The sequence below is a fragment of the Triticum urartu genome, chromosome 3, assembly GCF_003073215.2.
Source record: "Triticum urartu cultivar G1812 chromosome 3, Tu2.1, whole genome shotgun sequence".
NCBI classification, from domain to species: domain Eukaryota; kingdom Viridiplantae; phylum Streptophyta; class Magnoliopsida; order Poales; family Poaceae; genus Triticum; species Triticum urartu.
In genome coordinates, this window is record NC_053024.1 from 423,881,774 (window position 1) to 423,901,293 (window position 19,520).

Genomic DNA, 19,520 nt, shown 5'->3' on the forward strand with positions numbered 1-19,520 from the left:
CGAGAAGGGCACCAGACGGCGCCAGAGCCATCCGGGACATGGTATGGAGGTGCCCTGCTCCCCCTAAGGTATGAGTACTGGCTTGGAGAGTGGTCACAAACTCTTTAGCTACTATGGCTAATATGGAAACAAAGGAAAATAGTCGAAACTGATATCTGTAAAATTTGTGGGGTGGAATACGAGGACACATTCCACGTGTTTTGCAGATGTCCACGTGCTTGGGACTTTGGTGTACTATGGAGAAGACATGACACATGCCGAGACTTAAGACCACCGTCAACACGGGACCAGGCTGGCTACTACAGCTTCTCCACCAGTGTAACGAGGATGAGCGCCTCCATGTGCTCATGACAGTATGGTATGTGTCCACAACGAGATTACACACCAGAAGCCGGCGCCTCCAGTTGAAGCCTCTCATCGCTTCCTTTCAAGTTATATTGAGTCGCTCATGTGCATTTGTCAACACCCAAACGCAGATATGTTGAAGGGAAAGATGGTGTTGAGGACTGATCATGCACAAGCAGAGGGGAGATTGCTCATCTCCTATGGACAATCCCCGGCCGCCGGAAAAGTAGACCAAGCCCCCTATAGGTCGATGCAAACTGAACGTCGACGGTGCTTTTGCTGAAGCGGACGGGGCCGAAGCTGCAGCTATGATCCCGCGAAATCATCACGGCGATGTGATCTTTGCCTCCTGTCGATTCCTGCCGAGGTGTTCGAGTGCGCTTGAAGCCGAGATCGCAGCATGTATGGAGGGTGTATCTCTCACACTTGAATGGAGCTCTGATCTTTTCATCCTGGAGACTGACCATACAACTGTGTAGCTATGATTATTGAGGCAGGAGTTAATAAGTCGCCGGTTGCATCGCTAGTGGAAGAAACAAAGCGTTTGCTGTGTCTATGACGTGAGCATGGGATAACCCATGTTAGGAGAGATGGAAATCAAGTAAATAGCATAAAACTGCTACTTTACAGGCTAGGATTCTAAAAAACTGTCGAATTTTAATTTTTCTTAGATAACTACCAAACAGGTGGTTGGCTGTTTCAAAAAACTCTAATCATAGAGTGCTTTAAGATTGATCATGATTATGACAGTTGGGATCCGCATGTAAGAAAACCGTTTGTTTGACCGTCTGTTTGATTGTTACCTTACATATGGGACCCACATGTCAGTGTCCCTTTGTCATGTTCTAATAAAAAATCTGTTCTTTTATACATTTACAGATAACCCCTGTAACTTTTCTAAAAAAAGCAATCGGGTCCCTGAATGTTTTCAGAAAAAGCAATCAGGCCCTTGAGGATAACTCGCGTGAGCCAATAGAAACGGCGGCGACAGCTTGCCGGCTGCCAAGTCGCCGTCCAGGCAAAAGAAGACGGCTCGGCCGCTGCGTTCCTCGGCGCGAGCGGGCGACACACTAGGTGGCAGAGTTCCCTGGTGACCGCGCATGGTGGCCCGTGCTCCTGTGTGCGGCGACCCGAGCTCCTGGCCATGGCGCGGCTGGTGGTGGCCCATGTTCCTATGCGAGGCGGCCCGAGCCCTTGGCCATGGCGTGGCTGGTGGCGGCCCGTGCTCCTTGGTGTGGATGGTGGCGGCCTGGTTTCCTTGGCGCGGCTGGCAGCGACCCGTGCTCCTGGGCGTTGAAGGTGCGCTCCTCGCCATGGCACACGGGTGGCAGCGGCCGTGCTCCTGCTCTGCGGCTGCTCCTCCACGCAGCCTTCATTTCCGTCGTCGACCTTGTCTTGGCACACGACGGATGGTGGAGGTGGCCGTCGGTGGGTAGGAGTAGTCGGGCAGGGAAGAGGAAGAAGAAAGAGCCAGAGGAGAGAAGAGAAGATAGAGGAAGAAGAGACAACTTACACATGGGTCTCATATGTAAGGTAACGGTCAAACAAAGCAGTCAAACAAACGGATTGTTTAGGGATGGGTCCGACCTGTCATAAAATGAGTTAAATCGCTAGCAACGAGTGTTTTGGGTTTTCTGAAACAGCCAACCACCCGTTTGGTAGTTATCTGAGAAAAAATAAAAACCGATAGTTTTTTCAAATCCTAACCTATAAAATAGTAGTTTTATGTTACTTAGAAAATCAGGTGAGCCATGAGCTTGCTCAGATGGGCAGGGCGCCACGCACAACCGTTTGGCTCCGCCATGCACCTGTGGAAATTACCCCTTTGTGTAACCTTGAATGCGACAACCCTGATTGGGCTAGCCCAATCCTGTGTATAATTTTCTGGTGTAAATCCCATACCTAAATCATCCTGTTGCGCTACCCCGAAATCCCCGTGACAGCCTCCATTCCGATCAATGCTTCTTTCTTTTGGTATCGGGGAGTGGAAGAAGCTTTCCGTTGTACCAACAAACCGAACACAAAGCGTTTCTTCCCCGCAGAAAGGAAAACAAAGCGTTTCATCAAAAGAAAAACAAAGCAAGTAAAGAACGGCTGGCGCGATCCAGCGATACGCGGTTGGCTGGTTGGACGCATCCACTCCGACTCCGAGAGCGGCGGACGTACGTGGAGGGCACCGCGCCTGGTCCTTCGCTTTCAGCGATCGATTGGATGGGATGGGGTGGGACAACCTGTTTGGGCAAAGCTCTGCACGATACGTTGCGTGCTTGGCGCACTAGCGCAGACTGCACGTCAGATACCATTTCTGTGGCAAGTGAAAAGTGCCTGTTCCTCCAAGCACGTACGCGACGCACGTCCTCCCCTTTCAGTCGTAGGCCGTGCCTAAGGACAACTCCACCGCGCGACCCTAAACGACGGACGTCTGGTTTGGCTGGACTTTGTCCCTTTGGAGCGTCGATGGATTCGTCCGTGTCCGCGTTTGTCCGATGGGTCGTGGGTGCGTCCAACGCGCGGTCGCACCCAAAAACTGTCCGGGGTGGATGTGAATAATTTTTTAAAAAACTTAAATGAAATGACTAAAAAGGTAAATAAACGCAGTTAAAAAAACATAAAACATATATAAGGGTTACGGTTATAAAACGGCCCAGTTTCTCAGTCCACTTAAACGGCCCAGTTTCATGATTAACATAAAACCAAAATAAAAAACGCCTCCCGCGCGCTCCTGCCGCGCCCGTCGATGCCGTGGCCGTCGCTGTCTTCACTGGCCGCAGGTGTCGTCGTCGTCGCTGACGATGTCAACGTAGTCCCGCGACGTCCACAGGTGGGCCGGCGGTCCGTGGTGCACGGGGGCGGCGGGCTGGAAGGTGGTCACTGCCTGCACCACCTCCTCCCGAGGCGAGGCCTCCCGCTCCGGCGACCGCGACGGCGTGGGGCACCAGTTCACGGCCCCCAGGGCGGCCGCCATCTGCTCAGCGGAGCACGACCAGCTCCACCCCTGGCCCACCAGGTCAGGGTGGAACGCGGTCACCGGCGGCTCCTCCACCACCTTCTTCTTTGGTGCCATCTCCAGCTCGGGGATGGCGACGTCGCCAGCCGCGGAGAGGGCCATCGTCTCCTCGAGGTCCGCCCATTGATGCTCGTCGTGCGTGTGCTTGGAGTCCTTCAGCACACGCGCCATGAGCCGGGCCTCCTCCTCCGCCGTCATGCGAGGAGGTGGGGGTGGCGATGGAGATGGCGACGGCGTGCCCGCGCGCCTGGGGAGCCGCTCGGGGCTCACGTGGCCGCCGACGCCCCGTCGACGTGCCGGCGAAGAACGACACCTGCCGCACGTCGTGCTCATCGCGGAGCCAAGTGTCCCACAATGGCGAGTCGGGGCGTACCTCTCGTCGTAGTAGAGGTCGTCCGAGAGGAGGCGGCGGTGGCGCTGGATCTCCTAGCGGCGCGCACGGTCGCTCTGCGGGACGGGCGGGATCGGCACGCGATCGGCCGACATGTGCCAGTTATTGGGGAGGTGGACGTTGCTCCGGGGCAGCGGCGTCCTCGTATCCCAATACCGGCGGCAGACGGCCGCCTCGATGTAGTGTCGGTCGCGCTCGCCGACGGCCGTGGGCGCGACGGAGAACGCGGGCGGTGCGGGGGCCCGATGTGGTGGCGATGGCGATGCGGGCTCCTCCTTCACTGAGCCGCGGCGGCGTCCCGACGAGGAACCAGCCTCGCGGTCGTGCTTGCCTTTGCGGCCATAGTTTCAGAGGCCCATGACTGCGAGCGGCCGGCCGACGAGTTTTTGGCTAGGGTTTAGGTTCGGCGCTGTCGAGTTTCGAGGAGGCCGCGGGGTGGCGTGGGGCAGTGTGGACGACGACCCGTCCATGCTTCCCACTTAAAGAAGGATGGCAACCTTTTGATGTGCGGATGACAAGTGGAGCCGCCCGTTCATGCGCATTGATGTGGGCGGGTGGGAGGTAGGTGGCCGCTTGCCACGCGGCCCCGGCACGGACGAGGCGCGCGTCCGTTTGGTGTCCATCGCGACCCAAAGCCGGCGCAAGTTTGCGCTTGAAATGGATCGGCCCGGGCACAAAACAGACAAGACGCGCCGTCGCGCGCTGAGCCGTCTCGTTTGTCCATTTTACCTCAAACGGACGGGACGAGACAGAATAGAGTCGCACGGTAGAGTTAGCCTAAGGGCATGTACAATGGTTGATAAGACAGTCTTATCTTAAGTCTTGCATGTAATTTAGAGATGACAAAAAAATATGTCTACAATAGGTTATATCTTAGCCTTATCTTCAATAACTAGCAATTCCTTAAAACATGGTGAGACAAATTGTGCTAAGAGATCATCTCTTGTTTTATCTTAAATAAGAGAAGACAAGCCTTTTCTTACGAGTTCTCTCTCCTCCACCTCATCATTTATCCTACGTGGCAATCCTAAGATAGCACCATTGTACATGCCCTAACTGAACTGATGTTTTCGCTCCCCGCCCGATCTCTCGCTTTCCTCTCCCAACCCAACCAAACCACGGCACTGAGGACACGTCAAGTCTCATGACTCATCGTTCTACACGGCCTACTCGACTCGACCAAAAGTAGTACCCCTGGTCCCTCCTGTTTAATCAAAAAGTTAGATGCACGCGATCAAAGTGCTTTTTACGCTGACCAGCAACCCCATCCATCCTTCCTCACACTTATAACCATATTATTACTGAAAGTTTTTTTTATAGCCATATTATGACTCCTGTACGCGTAGATTTATTATGTTGAAAAAAAGAAGAGAATTTTGTGATGCAGATTTGCAGAATGGAGTGCGTAGGGATGCGGCCGATCCACTGGCCCAGCCTACTTCGTTCGCTTCCAAAGATCACAATATTTGTGTAAAAAGTGATCATAGTTTATGAGCTACCCCTTCAGACTGTCATGTCATGGTGACCCAATGCAAATGCATCCCTCTACTTGCATCCCCCAATGCAGGGAAACTTTGGCAAGTGGCAACACACGCTCTTTCTTCCTTTCCTTTTTCTTTTTTGAGGGTGGCAACAGACACGAAAATGAAATGAACAAAAATCCCTTCCTTCCCCTGCACGATACCTAAATCAGTGCTACTCGGGCGTCAACCGTTGTTAGTCAGCAGCAGCCGGACTCTCGCATACGCCGGGCATGGAAACGTGACGGGGACACGAGACCAAAAGGAAACACGCAGTATAGACGGTTGTGAGAGCTGCAGAAAATTCCTATGGAAACTCGCCGCCAACTGCCGACAGCTACAAGTGGCAGACTATTCATCACGCAAAATTGGCCGTCAAGTCTATGCAGACAGTTGTAAACTTGCTTTACCCTGCACAAGGCTCCAAAAAAGCATCAAAAAACGTCATTGTGCGTGTGCATTTGCAAGGGTTTCCCCGCAACCATCCCATCTGTGCCTGTCAGGCAGCATGTTAATCGTGCATACGTGTTCCTCGTGTGGTGCAACTTCAACAAATTTGAACAGAGCGCCCAGTAATAAAAAGCAAATACGAACAGGAAATTCACCCGTTTGTGTATGCATTCTTTTACAGCGCCTGACAGCACCAAAACAAAAGCATGTGCTTTCACTACCGTGGGCCCTGGAAACAAATATGCTCATGATTCTCAAGCACATACTACATCATTGGTTTGTCGACAACGCATTCTAGTATCAACAGGAATACTAGTACTAGTACTCCTACTCAACAGCAGGCATGAAGAGACAACCATCTCCTCAAACGCAAAGTGGGGGTCCAGCAGGTAGTCGGTTCGGCTTTGAGGCCATTTCTAGCGTTTGTTTTGCACGGCCACCCAAGGAACATGGCCGTGCCATTAGGAAAAAACCCACCAAGTAGTGTGATGCCATTTTTCTACTTTGGCCAAGGCCTCCTTTCTGGACAACGCACCACTCAGACCAATACTACAGTATTATTTAGCTTGACTGACTCACCCGTCATCCAACCACTTCCACGCAAACCAAGCCAGCTATAAAACCGCGCGCCAGCTAAACGCCCCCATTCAACACCGACCAGCACCATCACTGCTTGGAAGGTTCAAATCTCCCAGCACTACTTGGTCTTGAAGGAAAGTGAGAGGCGAAAGCAGAGGAGTGACTTTGCCCCTAGCCCGCCGCCGGCCATGGCCTCCTACGACAAGGCCATGGAGTCGTACAAGAAGGCCGTCACCACGGCGGCCTCCCTCGCGGCGTCCGCGATGCTGGTGCGGGGCGTCGTCAACGAGCTGGTGCCGTACGAGGTGCGTGACCTGCTCTTCTCCGGCATGGGCTACCTTCGCTCGCACATGTCCTCCCAGCACACCATCATCATAGAGGAGACCGAGGGGTGGGCCAACAACCAGCTCTACGACGCCGCCCGGGCGTACCTTGCGACGCGGATCAACACCGACATGCAGCGCCTCCGGGTCAGCCGCGTCGACGAGACCAAGAGCATGATGTTCAGCATGGAGGAGGGCGAAGAGATGGCCGATGTCCATGAGGGCACCGAGTTCAAGTGGCGCCTTGTCTGCCGGGACAACTCCAGCGCCAGCAGCAGCAACGCCAACGGCCGTGGCGGCAGCGGCAATTTCAAGCTTGAGGTCCGGTCCTTCGAGATGAGCTTCCACAGGAAGCACAAGGACAAAGCACTTACCTCCTACCTCCCTCACATCCTCGCCGTGGCCAAGAAAATCAAAGAGCAGAACAGGACGCTCAAGATCTACATGAACGAAGGTGAGTCATGGTTTGCCATTGATCTCCACCACCCATCAACCTTCAGCACGCTTGCCATGGATCACAAGCTCAAGCAGTCAGTCATGGATGATCTCGAGAGGTTTGTCAAGAGAAAGGAATACTACAAGAAGATCGGCAAGGCGTGGAAACGAGGGTACCTGCTGTATGGCCCACCTGGGACTGGCAAGTCAAGCATGATTGCAGCAATGGCCAATTACCTCAAATTTGATGTATATGATCTTGAGCTCACTGAGGTCAACTGGAACTCAACACTTCGGAGGTTGCTCATCGGGATGACCAACCGGTCAATTCTTGTCATTGAGGACATCGACTGCACTGTCGAGCTGCAACAGCGGGAGGAAGGTCAGGAGGGCACCAAATCCAACCCTTCAGAGGACAAGGTTAGATAGACACTTGGAATGATACTTCCCTTGCATTGCTGAGTTCCTATTAGTTTTCTTTCCATTCTGATGTCCTATGTGCTATCTCCAACAGGTGACACTATCCGGGCTACTCAACTTCGTTGATGGGCTTTGGTCAACAAGTGGGGAGGAGAGAATAATTATCTTCACAACAAATTACAAAGAAAGGCTCGATCCTGCGCTTCTGCGCCCTGGCAGGATGGACATGCACATTCACATGGGGTACTGCTGCCCAGAGTCGTTTCGAATCTTGGCCTCCAACTACCACTCTATAGATCACCATGCCACATACCCGGAGATCGAAGAATTGATCAAGGAGGTCATGGTGACTCCAGCAGAGGTCGCAGAGGTGCTCATGAGGAATGAAGAGACGGACGTCGCACTTGAAGGTCTTATCCAGTTCCTCAAGAGAAAGAAAGATGGCGCTGGCAAACAGGAAAATGTGGACCAGGTAGCAAAGGAGGAAGAACAAGAGAAAGAGATGATGACAAAAAGTGATGTTCCAGACAATCAAGATCAGCAAGATGGGAGCAAAGAATGATGTGTATACAGTGCGAATATCGTACAATTAGTGCCAGGAACTTCGGGCAACAATGTATCATTTTGCTATAATAAGAGATCAATTTTGGTAACAATAAGATAATCTGGTATTGTGAACAGTTATACCATTTGAATGCATATTAACCCAGTTATGAAATGAGTATTGGTAGCTATTTCAATGCAGAAATACTGTTCAATATAAGCAGTCTAATGATATTGGTGTTGTTATGTGAATGTCTATAATTTTTTGTATAAACTTGGTCAAAGTTGGATGAGATTGACTTCGGTCAAACCTAATATGCAGAGTAAAAAGGACCGGAGGGAGTACATTATGAACATCATACATCATTCAGAGTAGTGGTTCGCAAGGTATTGTACACTGCTTCCTCTTGTGACCAGTGAGTTACACATGGATGATGTTATATATCCCTGTGTTATGTGGTATTTCAGGTCCAAAGTCCTAGTAATTAGTTAACTAGTACTAGATATTTGAAGCAGCTAACTATAGTTCATATTGATGTTAAATCCACAACTGCAGAATCACTAACCATCATTAACTACTCCAATTTTCATTAACCACGCAGGCAGCACGGAAACCAGTTCATCCCTGGCCGGGGGGGGGGGGGGGGGGGGGGGTTCTCACCGCCGGTGATGCCGCCGAGGCGTACGGATCAACGTCGCCGGAGCACGCACAGACATACAGTCGCCTACGACGATATGAAACCCTCAGGCTGCAAGGAGAGCAACACAACCGCTTAGGCATTGCTGAGCTGAATCCGACGCAGGGAGAAGCTAGTCCGGAGCGTACCTAGGAGCGGGAGTCCGGAGCTTGGGATTGGAGGAGGTGCGGCAAGCGCGGGACGGGGGCGAGCGACCGGCGAAGGGGCTCCCCCTCCCCGGGAACGACAGCGCCGCCGAGCAGCCGTACCCCGTGGCCGTCGTCGCCATCGGCCGGTGGCTACTGGTTGAGGAATCCTCTCCTTTTTCTTTTTTTAGGGCTAGGAATCCTCTCCTCTTCCCCCCCGTTCCTCATCCTGCTGTACAAAGGAGGCCCGATTAAGTTTATCTTCGCCCGCATTTCCGCGGGCGCGGCTATACCTCGCTTGAAACCTAAAAAACCTTGAAAAAACCCAAAATTTAAAATCCAAACCTTTAGGCCGTTCAGTTCACTAGCCCGATACGTATCAAGGTTTGGGAATGGAACGCAAGCACAAAAAATCCTGAAAATTTTAAAAACCTAAAAAACCTTGAAAATTTTAAAAATCCAAGAAAAATAAAAATCCTTGAAAAAAATTCAAAATGGATGAAAAAACATGTTTTCATGGGGTATACCTGACGCATGACGTATGGCGGTGGCAGGGTGCACCACAAGGCTACCCCTCAGTGCATCGCCGCTGGAAGGCCCATCCAGCAGGTACCCCTCATTTTTTTAGAGAAAGTCTTCATGGTTCACTTTATTTCAACACGATTAAAGATTTGTTTATTACATGTGAAACAATAAATCTAGAAAGATTATCATCCAGAAAACAGTAGTTAAAAATAAAAGCATGTCTAGTCATGTATGCCTCATAATTTGCTTCGTAGGTGTGATGTTGTAAAGCAAACAACAAGAATCACAGAGCAGGGGCTCCAAACCGATGGCCGTTTGCGCTTTGGGGTGCATCTGCTCTCGGATGGACAGTAAGTAAAAAAAATACTTCCTCTGTCTGAAATTATTGTCGAAGAAATAGATGTATCTAAATATATTTTAGTTTTACATACATTCATTTTTATCCATTTTTCTCGCAAGTATTTCTGGATGGAATCGGGAGTAGTACATTTAATTTTAAAACTCTGATTTTTGTGTAAATGTTCTAAGTGTAACAAGCATACTTGACAATTTTCATGCGAAAACGGATAGAAATGGTTCGTCGATGAAAAACCAAAATTAAGCGTCATATTTGGAGATAATATTTGAGGTTCAAAAAAAAATTTACACAAGCCAAAATGCTTAGGTTTTCCGCCTAAAAATTTACAGGTAATATTTGAGTGTTACAATGAATCAATCTATTTTTAAAGATTTTTTTGACATTTGTAAAATACATTTTTTAGGTGAATACAAGATATATGTTTAGTGCACTGGAGCATATGCTCCAAAGAGTGGAATTGGATTTCTGCTCCAAACCTCGATACATATAGGCCGTTTAGTTCAGTAGCCCACCAGGCCACAATTGAGCCTACAACCCCACACAACCCAGATCGCCGCATGTCTTTTTTGTGCTTGAGTTCCATTCCCAAACCAAGGCGCAGTTGCAAACGCAGTTTGCCTAAAAAAAGTTGCGATGCAGTTACGCGAGGAAGCGGGAAGCAAGTGGGGGTGACGGCAGTGCGACGATGGAACGTCAAGCTCCGGAGCTGGCGACGAGCGACCATGATCCATTCTCCATGGCCGCCCCGGGCCCCAAGGTGGGGGGAGGGGGGGCGCACCAAGTCGCCTTTCGGTTGGGAAGTAGGAACATTAACCGCTCAACTTTTTTAGGCCCGAAGTTTCTAAAAAAAACAACTATTAGGCCTGATTGATTAGGGTATTAAAGCATCTACAATCAGACTCTTCAAAAGTCCGCGGATATGCCTCATCAATGACCAGACAAGAGAAGGAAAAAATTGACTTAATCCTTTATATGTCTGGGTTGTCCGCAAATCCTTATATTGAGGACAAATATAGAGAGAATATAAGGGCTCGCGGACATGTCCGATGAGTCGGCCACGTAGGACGGAGCCCACCCGAACCACATTTTTTTCTTTATTTCATTTTTTTTTATTTCTCTTCATCTTTATCAATCACGTGCAAATGACCGAATATATGAAGGCAAAAATGGAAAGTGGATATATGAACGGATAAATAAAGTTTCAAAACGGACGTTTATGGGGGCATGTATTGGCCAGCCGCAAAGGGCCTAGCAGACACGAAGGCTCGGTAGTAGGCACGTACACGCTGAGATGCAGCGAGTCCACGACGATTGCGAGAAATTCCTTCATTTGTCAGTTTCCTTCCCAGGGCGAGTCGTGACCATCCCTATCCCTGGCCCCCGCTCAGTTTCCTTCCGAGGGCGAGTTGCTGCCGCTGGAAGAACCGCCGCCTCCACTCCGCTCTCTGAATGTAACCACCCCGTCCTTCCACTTGCTCGAAAAACTCTTCCTCTCCGCAACCGCGCAGCCATGGCGATGAGGTTGTTGCCGCGCCTATGCCTGCTCCTGTGTTCTCTCATCGGCGACGCGCGCTCCTCGCCGGCGCTTCAGAGGCTCAATGCAAGCGCCGCTGAAAACCGTACGACCGATCCCCTTGCTTTGGTTTCTACTACCGTCTGCAGTTTCCTTGCCCACGCACGCAGGGTTGCGCCTCCTGACTTACTGGATGAGTTTTGCGTTGCTTGCAGCCCATATACCACCGGGTGTCGGCCGTGCCCTCTCGGCCCCTCTCATCGGCCACGGCGGCCGCCTCGTCGCTTGCTCCGGGAAGAACCTACTCGCTTTCGAGCCAAACGGATCCTTCGCGTGGATCATTCCCCTTGGATACAACTGTAAACAAGAGATCAGCTTGGTTGCCGAGAGGGACAAGGTAAATCCAATTCTCATTGCTGCTGCGTTGTGAACACTGCATTGTGAACACGCTTTCATACTCATACGTGGTGGCAGAGAATAAGGTGAATCGATTGTGCAGATATACGTGGTGGCAGAAGATAAGGTCATAAAAGTAACTCCACAAAACTTACACACCAGTGCCCCAACATCACAAGTGTTTTTCAGTCACGGTTCACCACCAGGGAGGTCCAAGGAGATCATCGGCCTATCCACCAGCAGCAGCTATGCATCTCTTTTCATCACCATTAGGAACCGTGGTCTTTTCTCTTTCTCGTTGCGTGACGGGAAGCTGCAGTGGAGTGCCGGGCCTGTGGTGGATCGCTTCGGTTACCGTCTAGGCTGCAAGGGCAACAACATCTCAGCCTGCTATTTCAATTCATCTCCAATTGTTGATCAATGCGAGGGCACTCTTTATGTAAGGCCTTATTTCACTGGGCAGTGTTTTTCTGTAACTCCCATGGTTTAGTCTTCTCATCTTTTTCACCCTGCCATTTTAATTTCATATGACTTTGCAGATATCAAATACCGAAGGCCAGCTCTATTCCATGTACATTCATAGCCGTCAGTATAGATGGGTCCAAGACTTGAGCTCGATCGACAAAGTCGTGACAATTGCACCGGGAAATAATGGCCGCCTATACATTGTCCTTCCGAGAAAGTCAACTGTCATGGGGCTTGATGTACTGTCAGGAAACATTTCATGGCAGCTGAGTGTTGGTCCACTTAGTAATGAGAAAATCTTGCCAGCTGTGGATTCCAATGGTAAATCATCCATCTGGATTTTGAAACATGTTTGTTCCTTCGCTAATTCATTCGCATCTGGAGCTGTTTAATTCTCATGGGACTTTAATTGTTTTGTTTAACTGCATTCTCTTCAACATTCGTATACCGAACATCTATTTGCATGATAATTTGTACTCCCTCTGTAAACTAATATAAGAGCGTTTCGATCACTACTTTAATATTCTAAACGCTCTTATATTAGTTTACGGAGGGAGTATCATATATCACCTTTCATGCTACTTTGTTCAACTGTTGTAACAGGTTGGATATCAATTGGCTCGTTAGATGGGATCTTGTATTCAATTTCTCCTGATGGTGATATCAGAAAGTTTCTTCAAAGAACAGCACCTAATTCAGTGATCCATTCAAGTCCAGTCCTGGACTGCTCAGGGTTTTCGGTCTACATCAGCCAGACCATAATGGAGGCAAAATCAAGTCAAACTATCGGTGATTACACCTATGTATCGGCGATGAAGCCATCAAGCATCTTGTTTACTTTGTTGGCTCCAGCAACTGGAACGGTCTACTGGACTGAAAAGTATCCTGGTTTGTTTCGTTCTTTATATGAATGTGTCATTCTTGTTCCTCCAAAATGGTGGCGTAAAGCTATTTTTTTATGTGGTATTCATTTCCTTACCAGGAGAATTATCGAATTTGTTGTCCGGTAGTGACCTGGACTACTTTACACTAGATGAGACCATTCTTCTCACTGCTCTATCTTCTGCAAGTAAGTCTTGTTTAGCTCTTGAATCCTCGATTAAGTAATTGGTAAAGTTATACTCCCTCCGCCCCAAAATAGGTGTCGCTGATTTAATACTTATTTTGGGATGGAGGGAGTACCTGATATCAACTAATTTGCAAAGCTTTGAGCTCCTGAAATTTCTTGTCACAGGAATCGGCAACACCGTGCAATGCTACACGAGAAGTATGCTTTCTTTTCTCATGTATCTAGTTGATTTTCCATCCTAATGTTGTATTGTCTTACCGAGTACTTCACCTCTTTGTTCTGCAAGGGCAAAAGATTGCTTGGACTTGCAGAAAAGCAAAACCAAAGTTTGTTCATGGTGATCCAGGTGACATTCAAGTTGTGACATTTTTCTTCTTTTGTTGCTGTTGTTTAGTTAGAAATGCATAATTACCAACTAAGTAATGTACATCCATCAGGTGACCACAACCATGTCCTTCTTTTGTTCTTTTTCCAACTCGTTGTCATTGTGGTACTAGCGGTAATTGTGCGGTTTTGCTGCATCTTCTGGAGGAAGAAAAAGCTTCAAAACAATGGCTTGCAAAAGTTCCTGGAAAAGAGGGTACGTATACTAGAAACATAGTTTAGGGTGACTTCCCTGAACTATGGTCTGAGTCTGACATCTACCTTCTGAAACGCAGCGTTCTCTTCACAGCAAGAGGAGAGTCTTAGGCAAGATTATCTCTGAGTTAGAGCAGAAGGCGGTCGAAGACGTCGAAGGCGCCTCTTCAAACAAAACTTTGGAGCAATTGGGTGAAATGGTGAAAGCCAAGGATGGTGTTGAGAGGAAGCTGTACACATCATACAGTCTTGGCAGGGACGTCCTGGGCTTGAGACAAGGCTCTTCCATATTGCCCCTTTACAATGGAAAGCACAAGAGTCACTCATTTCACGGCGCACATAGAGAAAGCATTACGGTCTTTAATACGCTCAGCGAGAGCTCTACTTCGGAGGATAGAACAAGCAGTAGCTACTCCAGTGACAGTGGGAGCTGCAGCAGTGGTAGTAGATTTGAAGAAATGGAACTGGACACAAGATCCAAGTCAGCAGAAGAGGCTGGACTTTCAGAGGATATTGCCAAGGAAGCTCAAGACAAATTGCCAGTAGAAGTCGCATCATCGTATCAGGCATTTATGAATCCGTTGTATGTGCAAGGAGAAAGCACTAGCAAATCACCTTCGCAGAGGGAAGCATTTCCGATGGAGACCATGCAGCACGATGTTGCACCAACCAAGAGAATGTGGCTGAAGAGGAGGCGAAGTCTGTCCTCAACAAACTGATGTAACTCAACGAATTAGATGAAGATTTATCTTGCTTGATTGTCGATGGTAATTATGTTCCTAGAAAACTAGGATGTTATTTATTGTGGTTCATTTGTGCAAGTTTATACTCAGATGCATATGGACCTGGTTCTGTTTCTTCTTCTTGCAGGGCATCATTCATTTTGATTCAGATTGCATACAAACAACAAAAGTGAGAACTGCCCTTAACTTTATATAACTGTCATTTTGTTTTGCCAAATTTGAGCAACATTCAGATGGAAAATGTGTAACACCTGCTCCAGTTACCAAATATAAATGTTCTCTCCCCTGACCAAATATTGTACAGTTTCAATAATTTAAATGGACATAGAAGCTAATAAATAAAACTCTATGCTGGTTCAGTTAGCCCAGGCAAACTGAATTTAATATGATAAACTCCAATTAGTATAGCTGACAGAAAAAATAGTAAGATATGAACATGTCTATCCTCTGCATTCATTCGTCTCCTGAGGGTCCAGGTCCAGTGCTGCTAGGCTCTTTGGCGTGTGAATCCCGGCTGAAACAAAGTGTAATGCAGGGTGAGGCCCCGGCAGCAACAGAAACGTAGGAGTAATTTATATGCTGCCCATATTATAGAACTAATAAACTCTTGGGAGTGATGTGAGCTCAAGGACTATACCTGAAGTAGCATTGAAGGGACCCTGATTGGAGTTTCAGCAGCTACATGGCTCCGAGTCTTCCGCCCATTTCCAGCAAGAACTGAAGGGCTTTCGCCTCCAAAGTCCCAGAAGGTACGCTTCTTAGCCGTAGGCACAGGTGACGTGAACCGGTGGCTCGGGCTCTTCAGCTCACCTGCATCTTTCTCGGCCTTACGTAGGCTTGCCCTTGTGATCACTCTTCTCTCAGCTGTTGCTGGTTCAGGGTCATTTGAGTTCTTCCTGTTGATCAAACCGCGGATGAACTCGTCCCTCTGCTTGAGCTGCAGAAAGTGTTCCTTCTTCATCTTCTCGATCTCGGACTCCAGGGTCTTCACTTTCCTCTGCAGATCCCGGACCATTGCATTGTCTGCTGGCCTCTTAGAATTTGGTGTGCTGAAACAGCTCCCGTCTAGAATAGACCGCTTCACCTTTCTTTGCGTTGAGCATGGCGTGGTGGTAATGTGAGGTGAGGGGGCAGCACATTGTTGTGGCGAGCCGTTGGGAGCAAGTGACTGAGCCTGAACAGTCAGCAGCTTCTGTTGCTGCTTCACCACCTGCTGCCTCAGCTCACTGTTCTCCTTCTGAAGCTCCAGTACTAGCTTGGCCTGATCAGTATCAGAATCTGGCGCCTTGAAAACTTCCTCATTCCCAGCGGTCAATGGCTGAAAAATTACAAGATTATTCATTTTGTCACGAGTTCTGTTCAGTAGAATGTTACAAGATATTAGTTCATAAAATCATATTTTCATACCTTTGTTTTTATCTCCTTGGCGCGATCAGCCCAATGAAGAGTGTTCTGTGTCTCACCAAAGGAAAGATTCGAAGGGCTGATGTTTGCAATCATGACAGTGTTGCAGGATCCCCCAAGTGAATCCTTGAGGAGCTGGGTCAGCTTGGAATTGCGATATGGCACATGCCTCTTCCCCTCCACAAGAGCATTGATGCAACTGCTGAGTGCGAGGAGAGATCGATTTATGTTCGCTCCTTCCAGCGACCTCTGTGAGCGTTGGTCAGTTGCTATAGCCCTCTCTGATCCAGCAAGATCAATGAGTGAGAGCTTTCCAACTCGTGTTACAACACTAGTTCCATCCATGTATCTATATTCCACGACAACCTGCAAAATTTGCAATAGTTTATATTTATGCAGTTCGTGGGACCGTGTTTTTCAGTAGTAGTGAAAGTGCATGATTGACATTCACCTGTAGTATTGCATGGGAGCGCGATGAGGTCTCATTAACTCGAGTTGGTTCAGTTGTTCTATTCTGGTTGCCTTGCTGAAGTAATTTCATAACCTGTGATGAACAATGTCAAGAATGTTATTATCATTTTCATTGCCAACTGCAAAGCAATGCTCCCTCTGTCCCATAATATAAGAGTGTTTTTGACACCACGCTAGTGTCAAAAACGCTCTTATATTATAGGGCGGTGAGAGTAGTAACTAAGGAAGAGCTTATTACTTCATCTGTAGAGTATGCTCTATATTGTGTAAGACCAGCAGCAACAGTTCCCTGGAATGCACAATACACTTATCTGTTAGAATATTCATAATAAGAAGGGGTATAAATTGTACATATACTGCAAAATGCGTACAGAACATACAGAATGGATCATTTGGCAACATAATATACTTTTTCGTTCTGTTCGAACTGATTAATTTTACTCTACTAGGAGGACTACTAACTTGATATCACCAAGAGTAAAGTTTCTCAACAAAAGCTTGCTTCATTGGTTGAAAGATGGTTATAGGCTAGAATACCTGCTGCTTGTCTTCTCTCAGAAGGAGGGGTCTACCAGGAGATAGCAAGTCCCTCACTGTCTCATTGTAGACCTCGAGGTACGACAGCTGAATCGAGTGGTTGCCATCATAGCTCCTCTGCCTCACCTTCAAGAACAAATCCTTGATTGCGAGCACCATTACGCCAGGGTTATTCATGGTCCCGAGCATTGTGTAGGTCTTCCCAGCCCCTGTTGCTCCATAGCAAAACACGGTCCCATTCCTCCCTTGCAAAACACCTTCGACAAGATCTGCTGTTCTGCAATATAAGAATGGAGGATTGGACTCATGTTAAATGCCAGGGAAGTGGAGAAGTGCAATTGAGAAAACATTGCAAGTACATACTATACCATTGATTTGTCCTAATATTCAAGAAATTAGCTCACTCCTGTAATCAATATCCTAGACCTACCATTACTCTCGCCCAACATTTCACAAATACTACCACTTCTGTAACCATTTTCTCAACTATCATAAAAATGTGTCTCCTACTATCGAATCTAGTCATAAAAGATGTATGCAGCTTCATCCGCAGATTTATCACTTCCAAATTCAAGAGCACAAACAACTGCATCTTGGTATATTGTTTCTTTCTAATATAACCAAATAATGAAATAATTGTTTGAAACATGTGCATTGTAAAGAAATTGATTGAAGGTAGTGCGATTCTTACGAGGTGCTATAGACTTCGGCCTGCGCCGTGGAGTCGGGGAAGGAAGCGTCGAAGCAGAAATGGCGACCTCGCACGCGCTTCAGGCGGAGGTAGTCGTTCTCTGAGGCCAACTCCGTGAGGTACACGTCCTTCTTGTTGACGATCTTGACGCAGGTCTTGGACCCGGCCTCCTTCTCCTTCCTGGACATGGGCCGCAGCCTGACGAAGACCATGATCCGGCTCCCTGTTGCGTCAGCATTGGCAGCCCCCATCTCCCCTACAGCCTTGAGCTTGCCGCCGATGCCTCCTCCGAGTGAGAGCTTCCTGGCCTGCAGCGCGGGGAGAGCCGGCGCCGCCTTCTTGACGGGGCAGGACATGACGTTGGCGGCGAGGGCCACGTTCTCCTTCTCCTTGGGCTCCGGCGGCCGCGAGAAGACGACGACCTTGTCGTTCTTGGAAGGGGCCCTCGCCTCCGGAGGCCCCATGTTGTTCTCCCTGTCCCTGAGGACCGCCGCCTCGGGGAGCGGAGCAAAGGCGTCGCGGTGACGCCTGGCCCCCTCCCCCTCCTCCTCCTCCCCAGCGTTCTCGTCCCTGTCCTCCCCGACGTTGGCGTGCGGGATGGTGCGGCTGCGGCGCATGGCGGCGCCGCCCTGCGAGGAGGCGAGCATCTGCTTGTGCTGCTCGTAGAAGAGGTTGAGCGCGCGCATCTTCTCCTTGAGCCCGTGGTGCGTGTTGGGGAGGAGCGACGCCCGGCGCCCCGCGGCGTCGCGGCCCGGGGCCGACATTGGCACCCGCGCCGCCGACGAGCTCCACTGGCGCGCGCCCGGGTCGCCGCCCTTGATGGCGCTGGCCTGCGAGCGCGTGGAGACCGGCATCTTCGTCCGACAAGATCTGGTCAGAAGCTCGACCTGAGCATGGACGACCCCAGCAGCTCCCCCACTCGCACGGCTCGCTGGAAATCTCGCAAAATCCCGGCAAGAGAGATGCACTAACGGCCCGAAGTCGGAGCAAGATCTCGAAATTTGACCGGATTCTTGGCTCTTGATCTGGGGAGAGGCGGAGAGAGGGAGAGAGGCGTTGGTGGTCAGTGTCTTGTAAAGTCGAAACAGTAGCGGGGACTGGGGCTGGGGAGAAGGGGAGGGGGGAGCTGGGGAAGGGGAGGGCCGTCGGATAGGAGATGGGCACCGGATGCGGGGCCGCGGGTTTGAAACGTCGGGGAGGGTAGGGAGGAGGCTGCAACGGTCGGGCATAGGCGTGCGGCGTGGCGTGCCCCTCGCAGCCAACGGTCGAGAGTGGGGTCAACACTCGACGGGTTTCGCAGGTTATCAGCGAGTCAATCAATTCGATGGTGCGTCGATTTGGGCATGATGACCGGCCTCTCTATCTCTGTATACAAGTTTATTATAGCGAGATTTAAAGATGTATAGGAGTAACTCCCAAAAGATGTGAATGCAGCCATAAAATAGTGCCTTTGATTGCCCAGCGAAACCGAAAACTTGCTCATTTTCTTGCAAGAGAAAGTAAAACGAAATTTGGTGCCACGAGCGAAAACTAGGGGTGGCAATTTTGACAATTTTAACATGTGGACGAAATCATTTCACAAAATAAACTGTTCTAAAAAATTTTCACTCGGCTGACATTTTTGAGTGGGGCCTGACACAGAGGCGCCACACCCTACGGTGCAGCGCCTAGCTCTGAGGCGTTGCACGTTTGTCCAGCGTGGCAGCCCCGGGGCCCGCACCCAGCAGTGCAGCACCTCAGAGCTAGGCTTCACACATGTAATGTGCAGCGCCTAGCCCGTAGGCGTTGCACTGTCTGTTACTAGTTGGCTGGCCAAGCATCCCCAACCCAGATTTGCCCTCTCTCCTCCTCTCAAATCCTTCTTCAAATCTTCCAAATTTGAAGAATTTATCTGTGGATTTCGAACTCAATCCCTCCCTCAAGGTAATCTTCT

The 19,520-nt window shown here is 49.3% G+C and overlaps 3 protein-coding genes across 3 annotated transcripts; 2 read left to right on the top strand and 1 right to left on the bottom strand.

Moving 5' to 3' along the window:
* Window positions 1-6,368: 6,368 nt before the first annotated feature.
* Window positions 6,369-8,204, top strand: LOC125544192 (AAA-ATPase At3g50940-like). The gene is made up of 2 exons (XM_048707777.1): window positions 6,369-7,470; window positions 7,565-8,204. Exons 1-2 carry the CDS (start codon window positions 6,481-6,483, stop codon window positions 8,030-8,032), a joined length of 1,458 nt encoding a protein of 485 aa, XP_048563734.1. The 5' UTR covers window positions 6,369-6,480; the 3' UTR covers window positions 8,033-8,204.
* Window positions 8,205-11,081: 2,877 nt separating this feature from the next.
* LOC125544194 (protein GAMETE EXPRESSED 3) lies at window positions 11,082-14,604 on the top strand. Its single transcript, XM_048707780.1, has 10 exons — window positions 11,082-11,338; window positions 11,448-11,629; window positions 11,732-12,067; window positions 12,168-12,414; window positions 12,697-12,981; window positions 13,076-13,162; window positions 13,328-13,360; window positions 13,449-13,508; window positions 13,600-13,742; window positions 13,822-14,604. The coding sequence occupies exons 1-10, from the start codon at window positions 11,230-11,232 to the stop codon at window positions 14,458-14,460; spliced, it is 2,121 nt and encodes a 706-aa protein (XP_048563737.1). The 5' UTR covers window positions 11,082-11,229; the 3' UTR covers window positions 14,461-14,604.
* Window positions 14,605-14,744: 140 nt separating this feature from the next.
* Window positions 14,745-18,720, bottom strand: LOC125544193 (kinesin-like protein KIN-8A). The gene is made up of 7 exons (XM_048707779.1): window positions 17,588-18,720; window positions 16,897-17,173; window positions 16,598-16,648; window positions 16,340-16,432; window positions 15,892-16,254; window positions 15,122-15,802; window positions 14,745-14,998 (listed from the first exon to the last, which is right to left on the bottom strand). The coding sequence occupies exons 1-7, from the start codon at window positions 18,439-18,441 to the stop codon at window positions 14,972-14,974; spliced, it is 2,346 nt and encodes a 781-aa protein (XP_048563736.1). The 5' UTR covers window positions 18,442-18,720; the 3' UTR covers window positions 14,745-14,971.
* Window positions 18,721-19,520: the final 800 nt, after the last annotated feature.

Excerpts from the sequence above, each read along its gene's own strand:
- LOC125544194 (XM_048707780.1), top strand. The coding sequence starts at position 11,230 with ATGGCGATGAGGTTGTTGCCGCGCCTATGCCTGCTCCTGTGTTCTCTC. Across the intron at positions 12,415-12,696 it reads GCCAGCTGTGGATTCCAATG|GTTGGATATCAATTGGCTCG; the intron begins GTAAATCATCCA and ends CTGTTGTAACAG. Across the intron at positions 12,982-13,075 it reads CTGGACTGAAAAGTATCCTG|GAGAATTATCGAATTTGTTG; the intron begins GTTTGTTTCGTT and ends TTTCCTTACCAG.
- LOC125544192 (XM_048707777.1), top strand. The coding sequence starts at position 6,481 with ATGGCCTCCTACGACAAGGCCATGGAGTCGTACAAGAAGGCCGTCACC. Across the intron at positions 7,471-7,564 it reads CCAACCCTTCAGAGGACAAG|GTGACACTATCCGGGCTACT; the intron begins GTTAGATAGACA and ends TATCTCCAACAG.
- LOC125544193 (XM_048707779.1), bottom strand. The coding sequence starts at position 18,441 with ATGCCGGTCTCCACGCGCTCGCAGGCCAGCGCCATCAAGGGCGGCGAC. Across the intron at positions 17,174-17,587 it reads GCCGAAGTCTATAGCACCTC|AACAGCAGATCTTGTCGAAG; the intron begins GTAAGAATCGCA and ends CTTATATTGCAG. Across the intron at positions 16,255-16,339 it reads GCTCCCATGCAATACTACAG|GTTGTCGTGGAATATAGATA; the intron begins GTGAATGTCAAT and ends CAAATTTTGCAG.